This window comes from Pectinophora gossypiella, chromosome 2 (genome assembly GCF_024362695.1).
Source record: "Pectinophora gossypiella chromosome 2, ilPecGoss1.1, whole genome shotgun sequence".
Taxonomy (NCBI): domain Eukaryota; kingdom Metazoa; phylum Arthropoda; class Insecta; order Lepidoptera; family Gelechiidae; genus Pectinophora; species Pectinophora gossypiella.
This window is the reverse complement of record NC_065405.1, coordinates 1417791-1433310: the sequence shown is the minus strand read 5'-3', so window position 1 is coordinate 1433310 and position 15520 is coordinate 1417791. Positions and strand designations below refer to the sequence as shown.

The 15520-nt window shown below is 39.3% G+C and overlaps 3 protein-coding genes across 9 annotated transcripts in view; 2 read left to right on the top strand and 1 right to left on the bottom strand.

Moving 5' to 3' along the window:
- The window catches only part of LOC126373495 (obscurin), a 141030-nt gene extending 133935 nt beyond the window's left edge, over positions 1–7095 (top strand). For all 5 annotated transcript variants that reach the window (XM_050019656.1, XM_050019650.1, XM_050019652.1 and 2 more), the window contains 9 exons: positions 121–596; positions 1046–1161; positions 1566–1671; positions 1902–2040; positions 2260–2492; positions 2823–4012; positions 4552–4733; positions 5531–5680; positions 6135–7095. In XM_050019656.1, coding sequence (XP_049875613.1) covers positions 121–596; positions 1046–1161; positions 1566–1671; positions 1902–2040; positions 2260–2492; positions 2823–4012; positions 4552–4733; positions 5531–5680; positions 6135–6284 — 2742 coding nt within the window. In that variant the 3' untranslated portion in view covers positions 6285–7095. The remainder of the gene's footprint in view (positions 1–120; positions 597–1045; positions 1162–1565; positions 1672–1901; positions 2041–2259; positions 2493–2822; positions 4013–4551; positions 4734–5530; positions 5681–6134) is intronic.
- LOC126374047 (NEDD8-conjugating enzyme UBE2F-like) lies at positions 7082–9779 on the bottom strand. Its single transcript, XM_050020501.1, has 3 exons — positions 9385–9779; positions 8607–8768; positions 7082–8106 (listed from the first exon to the last, which is right to left on the bottom strand). Exons 1-3 carry the CDS (start codon positions 9655–9657, stop codon positions 7987–7989), a joined length of 555 nt encoding a protein of 184 aa, XP_049876458.1. The 5' UTR covers positions 9658–9779; the 3' UTR covers positions 7082–7986.
- A 197-nt stretch (positions 9780–9976) lies between these two features.
- On the top strand, positions 9977–15007 carry LOC126373793 (vacuolar protein-sorting-associated protein 25-like). 3 transcript variants are annotated; one of them, XM_050020105.1, is made up of 3 exons: positions 9977–10143; positions 12020–12384; positions 13133–15007. In XM_050020105.1, the coding sequence occupies exons 1-3, from the start codon at positions 10094–10096 to the stop codon at positions 13243–13245; spliced, it is 528 nt and encodes a 175-aa protein (XP_049876062.1). In that variant the 5' UTR covers positions 9977–10093; the 3' UTR covers positions 13246–15007. The 3 variants fall into 3 exon arrangements, with proteins under 3 accessions (XP_049876062.1, XP_049876056.1, XP_049876071.1); XM_050020114.1 differs by lacking the exon at positions 9977–10143 and adding an exon at positions 11271–11437; XM_050020099.1 differs by lacking the exons at positions 9977–10143; positions 13133–15007 and adding an exon at positions 10153–11437 and having other exon boundaries at positions 12020–12150.
- The last annotated feature ends 513 nt before the right edge of the window (positions 15008–15520 follow it).

Genomic DNA, 15520 nt, shown 5'->3' with positions numbered 1-15520 from the left:
CTAAAAAGCCATAAAAGCATAAAGACCTGTAAAGCAGAATAAGATGATCGACAGCTGCAAATAAAAGTATAGTCTTATAATGACACTAACAATTTGAATGTCCTTTTATTTATTTTACAGATCGGTGAGCTCCTCCTAGCACACGCAGGCAGCGACGAGCTAAAGATCTGCGACTTCGGCCTCTCCCGCCGCATCCAGTTCAACAAGCACGCTGCCCTCGACTACGGCATGCCAGAGTTCGTCGCCCCTGAGGTCGCCTCCGGGGAAGGCGTCTCCTTCGGCGCAGACATGTGGAGCGTCGGCATCATCACCTACATCCTACTCTCAGGGCACTCGCCCTTCCGCGGCCTGAACGACAGAGAGACCTTAACCAAAATCCGTGAAGGCAAATGGGAGTGGCATGATGAAGAATGGTGGTCACGATTGAGCACTGAATGTAGAGACTTTATCTCCAAATTGTTGATCTTCAACTGGCATGAGCGTATGGATGTGTCCTCGGCTCTGTCCCATCCCTGGTTGAATCTGGCTGATAAAATCTATCAGGATGAATATCTGATCACTACAGATCGGTTGAGGAACTATTACAACTTGTACAGGTGAGTTAGAGATACATGTCAGCTTCTTTTGTAATGTAATCTATCTCAAGTATGAATGTAATATTAGATACCTACTGTTACTACTGTAAATCATGTCTGAATCGATACCAACATGTCAACACAGCTGTAACCTGTGTGATAAATGTATAAAACTTTTTGAAAGAAGATTTTTGGAGCAATGTGGATTTTCAAACTTTTAAGGTAACGAAACGCCCACCATTACTCTTTATTTTATGGAACCCTATATCAAATGATTACAAATCAAAGACACTGCAATTTACGTAAAGAAACATAGGTACTTTTAGAAATATTTGAAAGGTAAACAATTTTTAATGCAATGAATGAAATTTCGCGGAACCCTGATGACTTTTCTGAGGAACTTTTCCCACTTTGGGAATCACTGACCTACACAACTTGTTTTATGAACAAAATGTAATGCAATATTGCAGGGATTGGACAAGTAATGCTCAATGCCGCAACTGGTTCCGCCGCCGCCCGCTCAGCGGCGCCTTCGAGCACCCCTCCAAGATGGTCTACCCGCCCGGAGAAGTCTACACACCTGAAGGTAACTTTTTGAACGTAATACCGATTAAGTACACATAGGATATGCTCCAGATTTAGAACCATGCTTAAGGTTGAATTACATCTGCTGTACCTGCACTGCATCGCACTTTCCTCTGCTTCTATCATTTTTTTAAATTATTGCTAGAAGCGAAATCGGAGCAGATGTCGGATTGTCAGCAATTGCAAATTACTACCCAACAAATAAAGACCGGCTGCAGATTTGCTGATCCTAATGAATTCAGCTTTGTTACTAAGCAAGCAACCCAGATAGTCCATAAGTCCCAATGTCGCTCCAGTAGACACAGCTGTAGACTCCTGATCCTCTGAATCTTACGCATCTTTCGATTTCTGGCAACTCTGCTTTCCAATACAAGATCGACAGTCAAAATGAACGTTGTGTTGCAGGCACTCCGGACCGCAGTTCACACGAGCGCAAAGCAGGCCCGTGGGACCTCAAGTTCAAGCAGTGGGAGCACCCAGACTGGGAGGTATCCGCCAAGTCTGAGAGCCAGTAAGTATTTGACGCCACTCATCTAAAACCCTAATCAAACTGACCAGGAGGATTTAAAAGACCACATCAAAGCGTCAGCAGATGGTGAAACAGACCAAATTAATTCATTATTATGTTCAAAATGCTTCTTACTGCCTGTAGATTGTGTTTGAATAGGATGACGTCTAGATGATTTGCTGATTACTCGATGACCAGTTCCATCAGTCTTCTGACATACCCCATGCTTACAGTTACCAGAACGGCCCGGACACATACCTGCTGCAACTCCGCGACACCAACTTCCCGGTGCGGCTGCGCGAGTACATGAAGGTGGCCTGCCACCGCTCGCCCGCGTACAACATCTCCGTCAAGGACGTGTACGATCCCAGGGTGAGTTTACTTACATCAGTAAGCAGTAACCGGGACCAACGGCTTCACGTGCCTTCCGAAGCACGGATCATACATACATACTTCTGGACAATCAAGTGATTAGCCTGCCATGTGCTAACCAAACTAGGGGTCACAAAGTAATTATTGTGATTTGTCCCCACCGAGATTCGAAACTCAATGAAAATTAAAAAAAAACAATGAAATCTGTTTTATCCGTAGACGCCGATCATCCACGAGCGCCGACGCTTCACGGACATAATGGACGAGGAGATCGACGACGAGCGCCGCGACCGCATCAACCAGTACGGCACCGAGAGCTACACCATCCGGCGCCTGCGGCACGAGCTCGGCACGCGGCTCGACAGCTACGCGGAGGCGCAGGCCATCATGGAGTCCAAGAAAGACGGACAAATACCCTTCCTCAGAGAGAAGCCTCAACTTCTCCCAATCAGGTTTTGTACACATTTTTACAACAAATTGTGAGAAGTTCACAGAGAGAAAAAGTTTAAAAATAGTACTTAGTTATTTTCTATAAATTAGACGATTATTTAAAAGATAGAAGATATTTTTATGGTGTAGCAAAGGTTCCTCTTACGTAATAATAAATTATGTTTGTATTTGAATGTGGAAATTTTGAATTATAAAGAAATAAAACGGCGTTGTTGAGGAGTTTGTTACGCTACTTTTTCTCAACTAAAATATTTCGAAAGGGACAAAATTGGAAACGTTCTACAAGTGTCTTTTGATGATCCCACATTGATAATTAACGTTTATTTTGCTAGGGAGGGAGAGCCTGCCCAACTGTCCTGCTTCGCCGTCGGCGACCCCAGACCCTCCATCCAGTGGTTCAAGAACGACATGGTCATCGCCGAGGGCCAACGCATCAAGATCATCGAGGACGACGAGGGCCGCTCCACACTCAAGTTCGAGTCGGCGATGCACCACGACATCGGCTTCTACAAGGTGGTCGCGCGCAACAAGGTCGGGCAGACCGTCGCGCGCACCCGCGTAGTAGAAGCTACCAACCCAGATGCCCCAGACAGTCCTACAGCCGCTGAAGTCTCCGACACTGAAGTCCTCTTGCGATGGAAGCAACCGAAATACGACGGCAACTCGCCCGTCATCTGCTACAGCCTGCAGTACAAAGAAGGCGACGCCCTCGAGTGGAAGGACGTTGCCAACAACATTGACCACGAGTTCTTTGTCGTGCGGGAACTCAAGCCCGACACTAGCTACCAGTTCCGCCTGTCCTCCCGCAACAGGATCGGCTGGAGCGATAAGGGTATTCCGACTCACCTGATCAAGACTAAAGACAGCGGCGCGCCTAAGATTGAGGTCACCAAAGCGATGAGACATCTGCAAATGATCACTGAATCTGGTCAAGAAGTGCACCTTGATGATGAGAGGCCGAATCTGAACTACAACACGGAAGACAGCCCCATCGACTGGGACACATCAGCCGCCTTCACGGAACGCTACAGCTTCATATCCGAGCTGTGGCGCGGTAAATTCTCTATCGTAGTCAAGGGCGTTGACAAAACTAACGACAACGTGGTCGTCGCCAAGATTCTAGAGTGCCGTCCCGAAACAGAAGTCCAGATTCAGAGAGAGTTCGAATGCTTGAGGAGGCTCAGGCACGAAAGGATATCCAGTTTACTAGCGGCTTACCAAGCGCCTGGCTCTCCTGTGTCCGCGTTGATCTTGGAGAAGCTGCAAGGAGCTGATATCCTCACATACCTGTCTAGTCGTCACGACTACACGGAACAGATGGTTGCCACCATCGTGACGCAAATCCTGGATGGTCTTCAGTACCTGCATTGGCGAGGGTACTGCCACCTCGACCTGCAGCCGGACAACGTCGTCATGGCGTCAGTTCGCTCCATCCAGGTCAAACTGATCGACTTCGGCTCAGCACACAAAGTTACCAAACTGGGTACCAGTGTACCACAAGTCGGTGATTTGGAATACAAAGGTAAGAGTCACGTCAATAAATAGTTCTGATTCCAGCTGGCATCTGAGTAAAAAACTAGAATTAAGTGTTAAGAAATTATACCTGTGCCCAGCAGTGGGACGTATACAGGCTGTTTATGTCCACAAGCCTCCCTTCAATGAACCAGAGGGGGTATGGAGCATACTCCACCGTGCTGCTTCACTGCGGGTGGGTAGAGAAATTATAATTACAGGAAATTATTTATGTAGTCACTGTGTTCCTGTGGTTCACCGGCTTGCTTCTCAAACGGGGAGCGCCGGTTCAAACCCCAGTATCGGACTTGCACCAATGAGTTATTAATTTATCTTAAGCAGTTTTCACTAACACAGTTGGCTCTACCATTAAGACAGCGATACGGCTCACCTATTACATTGGCCTAACAGAAAGCTCGGAGAGGTGTGGGTACTTAGTTCACCTTCCGATGGATTCACCTCTGGCTACCGTAATTGGGATATAGCCGTGACCTTATGTAACATGGTATCTAAACGAGGTTTACTTAACCTCCATTTCCCTATCCTCAGCGCCGGAGATAATAAACGACGAGCCAGCGTTCCCGCAGACAGACATCTGGTCGCTGGGCGTCCTCACGTACATCATGCTATCAGGCGTGTCCCCCTTCCGCGGCCAGAACGACCCTGAGACCAAACAGAACATCTCCTTCGTGAGATACCGGTTTGAGCATCTGTATAAGGAGATCACCCAGGTAATATACCGCTGTTAAATGCTTTTGACTCAAGCTGGTCTTAGGACTTAGCACTGACTTCTCGACAGCTACAGATTTTTTTAGGATTTGAAGCTAAATATGCCCAGAGGAGCAGCGCTAGCAACATTCGGGAAAATGAAATTTTTATTTCGGCGCAGACGCATATTTTCCACTGGGCACTCTAAGCAAGGGCCCAGAGCCCTCTAGCTCCTATCAGATTCTCAATCGTTAATCGAATCATGAATCGTTAGTCGTTCGTTGATATTGTTATTTCGGAAAGTAATGTAGTCAGGAGTGTTCTTTTGAAATTAAACATTTTTTACACGTTTTAGTGCTCCGACAGGTTAAAGACGGCTCTGTCGGGACGAATGATGAATCCAAATTCAAATACATAATTACAATAATCTCGCTTGGATTTGGATACTGTCCATATAAACTGTAAACTATCATAAGTAAAAGTACGCAGGTGCAATAGGGTGGTTTCCAACTAGTCAAATCAGTTACTTTTTATTAAACGTCAAAACACAAAATTACTATGGAATTTGTATGAAAAAGCATGCATGTGACGCCATAGAAAAATGTGACAAAATAGCGGATTTATTACATTTTTCTTGATTCAAATTCATAAATAAGTAAAATAGAAAAAAGAAAATGTTTTTCGTTAGTTTTAGATCTTTCTTTATTTAGTAATCAGAATTTCATAATTTATCTTGAATCTAGTACACGATCCAATTTATGCGACTGATTTCTTTGTGAAACCCTTTACGCTAAGATTAGATAACGTTTTGTCAATTCAGGAGGCGACCCGGTTCCTGATGTTCCTGTTCAAGAAGGTGCCGTTGAAGAGGCCGCTGACGGAGGAGTGCTACGAGCACCGGTGGCTGACACAGTCTGACTTCATGAACAAAAAGCGCGAGCGAGCTGTCTTCCTCGGCAACAGGCTCAAGGTGCGTCAATCAAATCAAGCGTTATTTAAGGTTGAACTACATCTGGCCGCGCCGCAGTTTCCTATGATTCTATCCCTTTCTAACCGTCATTTGCTAGAGCGAGCGATAGTACGATCGCATGCCGTGGAATTGACTCAACAACAGAGTTTAAAAGAATAGACCTTAATATAACTGCACTATGATCTTAATTTGAATGGGACATATTCTTTCTGCCAAAAATAATGTTTATGGTCAATATTATAAGAATATTTTGACAAACAGCATATATGACTCTACAAACAACGATCACGATTGATTGATCGGTCGATTTTTGTTTGAATCCTAAGTCATGATTGAAGTATGTAATATCGCTCTTCAGGTTCGCCTGTCAGGACTGATATGCGCCATCTGTTGAATGTAAGCGGAACTAGTTGGGTCCGCCATAAAAATAATGAAAATGTCGTTTCCCTTGCAGGAATTCTCGGACGCGTATCACGAGAGGAAGGCATCAGAGGCGTCGCAAGCAGACACAGTGACCAAGGCGTTTGGACAAGTGTCGCCGCGGCTGCTGACGCGGTCCAACAGTATTCAGGACGAGCTGCAAACCACCTTCTCAAGCCATTAAACGACCATACTATAACATACTTCACTCCCCGACAAGAGACATTATGTTGAAATTTTGTTGTACCTAAAGTCTGATTTTACATGACATAAACTCACTGACTATTTCCCAATTGGGATTGGGCTAAGTCTGATATTACATAAAAAAGTTGTAAAAAAGTTCATGTATTTGGGAGGCGACGTTTTTCAGTTTTACTTGTTAGATGACTGAAAAAAGTTTAATATTAATTGTACTTATTAATATTAAACTTGTTACTACAATATATATTCATAAAAATCACTCTTCTTACATTATTCGTCGCCTTGTTGTCTATTAATAATGTCCTCAATACGATAATGCATAAAGGGAAATCGCGCAATGTTTTGAACAGTACCTATATCAAATTAAAATGCAATATCATATAAAGTGATAATAAAGATTTATCAACAGACGATGCGTCACAAAAGGAAATATTCTTTCTCTTGTCGGTCTGTAGCCACTTTGCAACTAAATATAGAAATTAAAGTTAATAATAATATATGTTCGGTTCGGGATTGGTGTAGAATTAACAAGTTTTATAATTAAGGCTGAATTCTAAAGTATCATTGAGTTGCTAAGTGCCTACCATCAAACAGAACACTATACATACTTCATGAAACCATGTACATTTTGTATATCACCCGAAAATCTAGTCATAATGGAGATTTTGTTACGAAACTTTTGTTATATTGTTAAGTTATTTATTTATTGTATACAATTTTTACTATTTATACTAATTGGTACACTTGATGCTCCAGTATTAAGCGATTAATAAACGAGCATTAATTTAATAAAATCGTTATTTATTTTATTCAATCCCGAAAAACAAACTTTGTGGACACAAAAAAATGATAGTGACTGATTATATCAAGGACTGTCTGACATTGTATTATATTATTCAAGGTGTGAAATTATCAAACTATCTAGATATAATAATAATGACTTGATAAAGTTGGTCATTGATCTCACAACCAACACAAGATGTCCTCACTTCAGCTGCTTACCAGCACCAGACATTTCATACACAAACAAAACACTAATAATTACACAACATAAGTAATTACAGGCATAAGGCTTTTGGGCATTCCAATAGATTAATAAAATTCGCATGATTTATATATTATAAAATAATAAAATTCATAAGAGGCATTGGCCCAAATTCCTGCAGACACCTCCTAATTTTATTTTAAGTTATACCCGTAATTTTCTTATCCGCCGAAAAGGAAAGGGACGGATGATTGACAACAAGTTAATTTTAAAACGAATGAATGACACGGGCGAATAAAATAGGCATCTCGCGGGTATGGAACCTGTTTGACGTGCTGTCTACTTAACTCTGTCGGGTTATTGGCCGATGTAAAACTATTAGACGGTTGTTTTAGATTTAGATTTCTGCTCAAAATTGATGTGTATTCCATACATTTTATGCCTGTCGATTACCTGTCCCATTCTTTTTCAACGGATAAGAAAGTGACAGGTATAAATTAAAATAAAATTAGATGGCATCTGCAGGAATTAGGACCATTGTGAACAGACCTAATTAAAACTTGAGAACCTGTTCCTTAGAAAGCAAGATATCACTTTTGGAGTATTAATTACATTTTGACTACAAAACATGGTGATGTATGAAGTGTTGGAGAGAGAGTAATGTTACCAGGGTGGCTACGAACAGTGGGTAACACAAGTTTCATCTATTGCCCTTGGCAATAGCTATGTACTCTTGAACCTTGCTTTGGAACTCTGTTTTATTCTTCCTGTACATCTCTGCAGCTTCTATGTTAAGAGGGTCTTCGAAATTTAAAAGGTCCTGCAAACAAAAAACACATTGGTAAGTATTAACACTTGCTTTGACTTAGAAACATAAAAAGAACATTAAAATAGAATGATTTTATCTACGATAACCCCAAGTGCCCAACAGTATTATTGTTAGAGTTCATGCCACCATAGAATAAGGAATAATACTATGTATAGAAGGCGACTGCCTTCTATACAGTTCTCCACTCCCCACCAGCAGCTGAGTTTAGGTTACTTTCTGTTTTCTTTCTATACACATTTTTGAGTAAGAAAAATAATAAATGAATAAAATCATTTTTGCCAACAATTACAGTCAAAATTAAGGCATATGTTTAGCTGGAACATAGCACAAAGCATGGGCCACTGACATCCAAGCTAAGTAGAAAATTTGTTGGAAGTCAGGGTGCCATCATACGTACTTGTGGGTTGCCACATGAGTAGGTACAATAACCAAAAACAACTGTAACAATATTAAAGATAAAGTAATAGAGGAAACCAAAAGCTACTGCTTACCGTAAATAAAGAGTTGAGGCCCCATACAACATCTTTCAATCTCCGCGTCGGTGCCCATCCATGTTCATCTATTGAGGTCTGCCGCAGGAGAGATAGACAGATATCCCCATCTACATTGATGTTTGGGTGCCATAACTTCGTGAGACATTTCACTTTAGGTGGCTGAAATTATTAAACAATAATTATTATTATAGTATACCCAGAGATAAAGTGATAAGATTCTTTTTAGTTGAGATCTCTTACAGAGATAAATCCACCTTTTGTTTTCTTTTTCTTTGTCTAGAATTACCTTAAAGTAAACTTTGTTTGTACCCAGTAGTGGGACATATAGGTAATTATGCTATGTATGTGTACAAAAAAAAACAAGACTACCTACTAGGGTAGGCAGAGGAATCAAGAGTTCAAAGACATTCTTGTTATTGGCATTATTGGTAGTGTAATCTGATCACACAATGGGGCACAAAACTTTTGACAACTCTTACAACATGCTCAGTATAATTTAAGAGCCTCGATCTTGTTGGTGTAGCATGTTCCTATAAGTAACATGTAACAGTCTTCAAGATTTCCTCTTTCCTGACCATGTATGGAACTTACGTTTTATAGAATGTTGTAACTATATGAAAATTTTATCATTGAAGGGGGTATTTTAACACATTTATTAATCACTATACTTACAATGGCAAATACTTAAAATAACTGATTTTAATGAATGAAATCTATTTGATAGAAGTAACTGGCCACACTGAATGCTATGATAGGGCTTTAGAGCTATACTCACCGCCATATTATAGTCTTCTGTTACAAATACGCTAAACTTGAACTTGCCTCCACTCCAATAACCTTCGTCAGGTTTTACCGTCAGAATGAACTCGTTTAACGTGTTGGGGTCCTGAAACGTCACCGTACACGTTGTCGGCAGGTTCTCATTCATCTCTTGCACTTCTTTCACCAACAACTTGTCCCTCACAGAGATTCTTTTACACGGTTCCGTAGTAATACCATTGCTAGGCTCCGTATGTTCTTTTTTTAACTTTCTATTAAGCGTAATCATCGTAATAACTATCCTAATTTACAAATCACAAGGAAGTAACATAGCAATGTCGAAATTTGGAAGTTCGTGTGTTTTCTTCGTGAAAAACCCAAAAATCTTGCAGAATCAGAAATTCGATATGTCAAAATTGTCAAAACAACAAATCATCGACAAAGTAGAATTGTGGTGCGTTGATATAATAGTAAAAATCATGTAAAAAAAATAATTGTAGTTACTAGTACCCTCTATTGAGGATTAGCAGAACTTTTTCATGGAACTATAGCCAATAACTATTACTGTGACTGGGACCCTTTCTTTTTCGTTCTCTTCATTCATTCATTCCCGTCGTTCATTATTGTCATTGTCAAAAATAAGATCAGCTGGGCGTCTTGCAAACAATAAAACCTTTATTTTCCTGTTACAAAAATTGTAATTAATCGAACATTTAGTGTGTGATATGGCAGAAATATCGTGGCCTTGGCAGTATAACTTTCCTCCATTTTTTACGTAAGTAAATCCGTTTTCTCTTCATCACACAGTAGAGGCTTGTTTAACATTTGATAACATGAGTATTCTGGGAAAATCTTGGAAGTACATCAACGAAGGCAACGTCCACATTGTACTTCATATACTGGAGACTAATTACGTGTTGCGGCTAATTAAGGAAGATGGAAATCCTGTAGATTTAAAAACAATTCGGAGATCAGTCGATTTTGTTAATTTGGTGATGATTCCCTTGCTCGCCATCAACGACCATTACTTACAAGATATTGTAGAAATTCCTGCTAATGAACTTATTGAGCTGAGTAGGAATTTAGTTGACTTCCGTCCAAATCACAGAAAGTTTAAATCTGCGTTAAGTTCCTATGCTATCAAAGATATAAATCTAGCAATATTAAACGCAAATTCCGATACAAATTTTTGTATTGAACTGAAACCTAAAGAAGGATTTATGTCACCACATTTTAAAAAGTTCTCGAAATGTTATTACTGTTTGAAACAGTTTCTGAAGTTGCAAGAGAGACAAATAGACCAAATTAGTGATTACTGCCCGCTAGACCTGTTTTCAGGAGATACACATAGAATGAAAATAGCATTAATAAACCTAATAAGAAATCCGCAAAATAATTTTAAGGTATTTAAAAATGGGCACATAATATATGATGAGAAATCCAGTCAGACTGTTTTGGAAAATACAATAAAAGATATGAAAGTATTTGGGGGTTCTTTGAATATATTTTTAGACTTTATTATTGAAATTTTACTAAGCGGCTATGACAAATGTCATAGTATCTTGAAAGAATCTGAAGGACTGCCTATTGAACAGACCATTGAAAGTCGAAGGACACACTGTGATACAGAAAATAGCTTAAACAGCACATCTTTCCTCCATAAACTGTTATATTTACAAAAACTCTCCGAATACTTGCAATTAGATACTAAAAATAGTAAGGAAGATTATGACTATGTTCACACAGTAATCGATAGAGTGAAAAAGCAGAAGATAGATTTAAAAATAGCAGAAAACAGAAATACATTTATTTCTACAACAGACCCAGAAATCTTAGGCCCAATATCTGCTGTGGCGAAAGATTGTTCGATTATGATCAGTTTCTCAACAAGTTTTGAGGAAGGATTTTCAACAATACAAATTGGAGAACACAAAGTACCTTTCAGAATATCAATCACAGATCTAGAACCGAAACCAATGAAGACATTGGTGAAAAGAGTGAGAACTGAAAGGAAACTGATAGAAATCTATGAGCAACACCTCAGTTCAGCACAAAAATAAATTATTGGTGTAAGTATCACATACCAACAATCATAAACAAGTAACTTATGAGTTAAGAATATCTTGTAAAAAATATTTAATATAAAACATCTAGTTAAAAAACCTGTGATAGACACTCCACGAGGGAAGTCCCGCGGATTTCAATGGAACTAAATGACAAGTCATAATAATGAGGGAATTCTAGACTACCCCCTAAGAATAATATAGATGGCGCTGTCCAGATTTAACGTGATAATTACCTATTTTCTCATTACTCGGGTACATAATTATTCAAAATATATATTTTTTATTTTATTTATATTTATTTATTATTATATATTATATTTATTAATTATTTATAACTATGTGGCTACCTGTATTGCTTCACCTTATTTTGTTCAGAATAATAATGGGTGGAAGATGTAATTGTGCCTGGGTGTAATAAAAAAGGATGATTATACCCAAAAACCAAGATATATGAAATTTTCACAACGCACAGCTGCGGGACTTCTTACATTTCACTTTCTGCTTTTGACTTCTGTTTTGATTTTCTACTTTGTGCATAAAAATATTGTTGCTCCATTGTATTCAACATTCTTCTCTTTGTTCCAGAATCCAGCCACATTCGGAAACAAGAGAGAAACAGTTGGAAGCATGGCAGCAACTCATAGCAGATTATTTAAAAGCAAACAAACAATCAACCATAGATATAAGAGAATCACTGAATACTCCCCTATTTAATAATGCGTCGATCAATAGAAAACTGTCACAGGATGCTATATCGAGTATTCTAGAAGATATGGCAAGGAAAGGGCGGGCCGCGCCTATAGATAAGAGTAAAAACGTATGGGAGATATATTGGCATTCACTGGATGAATGGGGTAACATGGTGTACAGTTGGGCTTGCAATAATGGCATGAATAACTCGGTGTGTACACTGTTTGAGTTGAGGGAAGGAGAGAACACCGTTGATGAAGGTATGCCTCTTACAATACAATAACTCTTTATATAAATAAGCTTATTGTAAATTCAAATTCAAAAATATCTTTATTCAATAGGTAACATAGTTACACTTTGAATCGTTAATTTTTACATAACGAACGTCTCATCCGCCTAAAACTACTGCAGCTTCTCACAACCTGTATAGCCGGGGAAAAGAAGCTGCAAGAAAAACCTCGGTACAGGGCCCTAGACGTTCTTTAAAAAAAATAGACATTCATTAAACATAAAATATAGTTTATATTTAAATATAATTTATATATATAAACATAAAATATAATTTAGCTGCCTAATATCAGTTCTCAGACAGTTAATCCCATGCATTCATATCTTCTAAAAGTAAGATTAATGATTACCAAAATGATAAAAAAGCCCAGTGTTAAATATGTTCTAGTTACTAAATAACTTGCAATATAGTGCAGTTTCTTGTCATTCCTCCTCAGCCATAACACCTTGCATAATGACGTAGATTAAAAAATGTTAAATTAAGTAACCTTCAATAAGTTTATCTATGATAATTATGTTATGTAAATGATTGAATTATTTCACATAAAAAACAACATTATAGGCTACTTTGCGATTTATAGACGGCGCACCACCTAGTATTCTAAGAGAAAGCTAGGTGAGGTTTGGGTACTTAGTTCATCCTGCTGACTACCTCAATTGGCATACCTATAGAGTTGAGCTTATGTTATGTTAGGTACCTAATAGTATTTCTTTTTCCAGAATTCCACGGACTAGACATGAACATACTCCTAAAAGCGCTGAAATCTCTAGAGAAGAAGGGCAGATGTGAACTAATGGAGTTTGACGACAACCAAGGAGTGAAGTTCTTCTGAGGAAGGAGGCCTAGGCCTCCGCCGGCGACTCCGCGTCACCACGGATGTTTTCTGTCACTTGATGTTCAAAAACTTCTCAATATAGTTCCTAGTTTACATAACACAAGAAATAAACACAAGTAATGGTGTCATAGCCACCATTGATTTCATGTACGCAGAATATTCCCTAGTATATGGTTGTGTTAGAAAGGTAAATACAGTTGTAAATTAAACTTCAATTCAGTTCTTGATTAATGGCTTAAATAGGGTAGTTTCCAACTAGACAAATCAGGTACTTTTTACTAAACGTCAAAATACGAAATTACAATGGAATTTGTATGAAAAAGCGACCTGTGACGTCGTAAAAAAACGTGACAAAATGTCGCACTTATTATTACATTTTTCTACTTGTTGAAGTAAACCTAGCCCAGCCGCTAGCTGGTGGGGAGCGGAGAGTTGCCGTTCTATACATAGTATTATTCCTTATTCTATGATACGATATTAGTCACGCGTTCTCTGAAAAGAGCGATCAAAGATTCTCGATGAAGTTTATTTATAAAATATGACAATATTTTATCTACTACATCTACCGACTCTTGTCACATGTCACATGAAAAATATTATGAGGAACAGGGGATATAAGAATGCCACATTGGAACAATGACGTACATAGATGGCACTGTACGGTCACGAGCATTAATATGTATACACTTTGTTATCATGTCACATTAACTTTTTTGACAAATTGAACTGTAAGTCTCACTAAATGTCAAATATGTTAGTGCGACAGAGTCCTCAAGTGGGTACATTATATTGCTCATGACTGTACAGAGTTGCCTTATTTTAACCTTATAACTCCATAGATGACAGACATGTGCATCTTTTATCTTATTACGCCCAGGCACAGCACATCTTTCACCCATTATTATTATGATCACAACAAAGAGAAGCAATATAGGTAGCAACATCTATACCATATTCGATCCAAATATCAAGCAATGATTATTTTTGGCCTCCGTGGTCTAGTGGTTAGAGCGTTAGGCTCACGATCTGGAGGTCCGGGTTCGATTCCCGATGGGGACATGGTCGAAATCACTTTGTGAGACTGTCCTTTGTTTGGTAAGGACTTTTCAGGCTTGAATCACCTGATTTTCCGAAAAAGTAAGATTATTCCGTGCTTCGGAGGGCACGTTAAGCCGTTGGTCCCGGCTATTAGCCGTAAAAACACCTCCACCAAACCGCAGTGGAGCAGCGTGGTGGAGTATGCTCCATACCCCCTCCGGTTGATAGAGGGGAGGCCTGTGCCCAGCAGTGGGACGTACATAGGCAGTTTATGATTATTTTTGGATATGCCTCCGTGAGACCCGAGCAATGAGAAAATAGGTAATTATCACGTTAAAAATGTACAACGCCATCTATATTGGTTTTGGGGAATGTAGCCTCGAAAGTCCCTATTTGATCTAAAAACCAATTTTGAAATTTGACATTTGGGCATTTGAAAGTGACTGCGTAATCGCAAAGTCAACAAATGTATGGTTTCTCAGATGAATAGCTTCGATGTGGCCATTTTAACCCCCCAGTTCTATCCTTGACAAATCTGCCTTATGGCAAGCAAGCAAGCAAGTTAGCAAGTTGTTGAGCATCAAGCGACTCTCGACTAATCAAGTTATTAATGTTATTATAAGTACATTATTTTCGATATAAAATGTTGAATGCATTTTGTTACGTTGTAAGTATTTTTAATGTTGGAATATATTGCTTAATATTTTTAACAACAATTTTATTTGGTGTCGTGATTTCAACTATGTCCCCATCGGGAATTGACCCCGGACCTCCAGTTCGTGAGTCCAACGCTCTAATCACTAGAGCACGAAGGCAGGTTAAGCCGTTGGTTCCGGCTATTAGCCGTAAAAACACCACCTACCCGCGGTGGAGCAGCGTGGTGGAGTATGCTCTACCGGAGGGGGGTTGATTGCGAGGCCTGTGCTCAAAGATGGGACGTAAATAGGTTATTTATGTCATGTATTTGCTCGCTGGTAATGAATAAATATAGCCTTTATAAGTATGTACCACTGAAAACCTAATTTTATATCATACTACGGTTTTTAGCTTTCCTGTGATAAGTAGGGATCGTCTTGCATGTCGATATTTGATTTTTTGCCGATGTTATAATGCTTATGATGACCATTTAATATACAATCGTGGATCTCCGTGCGTCGTAAAGTTTGCGGATGAGTGGAGTGCAAAGTTGAAGTATGAATTATTTGCTCATACCTACTTGTATGGCTTGCGTTTA

Coding starts and splice junctions, on each gene's coding strand:
- LOC126374047 (XM_050020501.1), bottom strand. CDS start 9,657: ATGATTACGCTTAATAGAAAGTTAAAAAAAGAACATACGGAGCCTAGC. Junction 8,769..9,384: donor CAGAAGACTATAATATGGCG/GTGAGTATAGCT, acceptor TAATAATTTCAG/CCACCTAAAGTGAAATGTCT. Junction 8,107..8,606: donor GCCTCAACTCTTTATTTACG/GTAAGCAGTAGC, acceptor TTTTGTTTGCAG/GACCTTTTAAATTTCGAAGA.
- LOC126373793 (XM_050020099.1), top strand. CDS start 10,202: ATGAGTATTCTGGGAAAATCTTGGAAGTACATCAACGAAGGCAACGTC.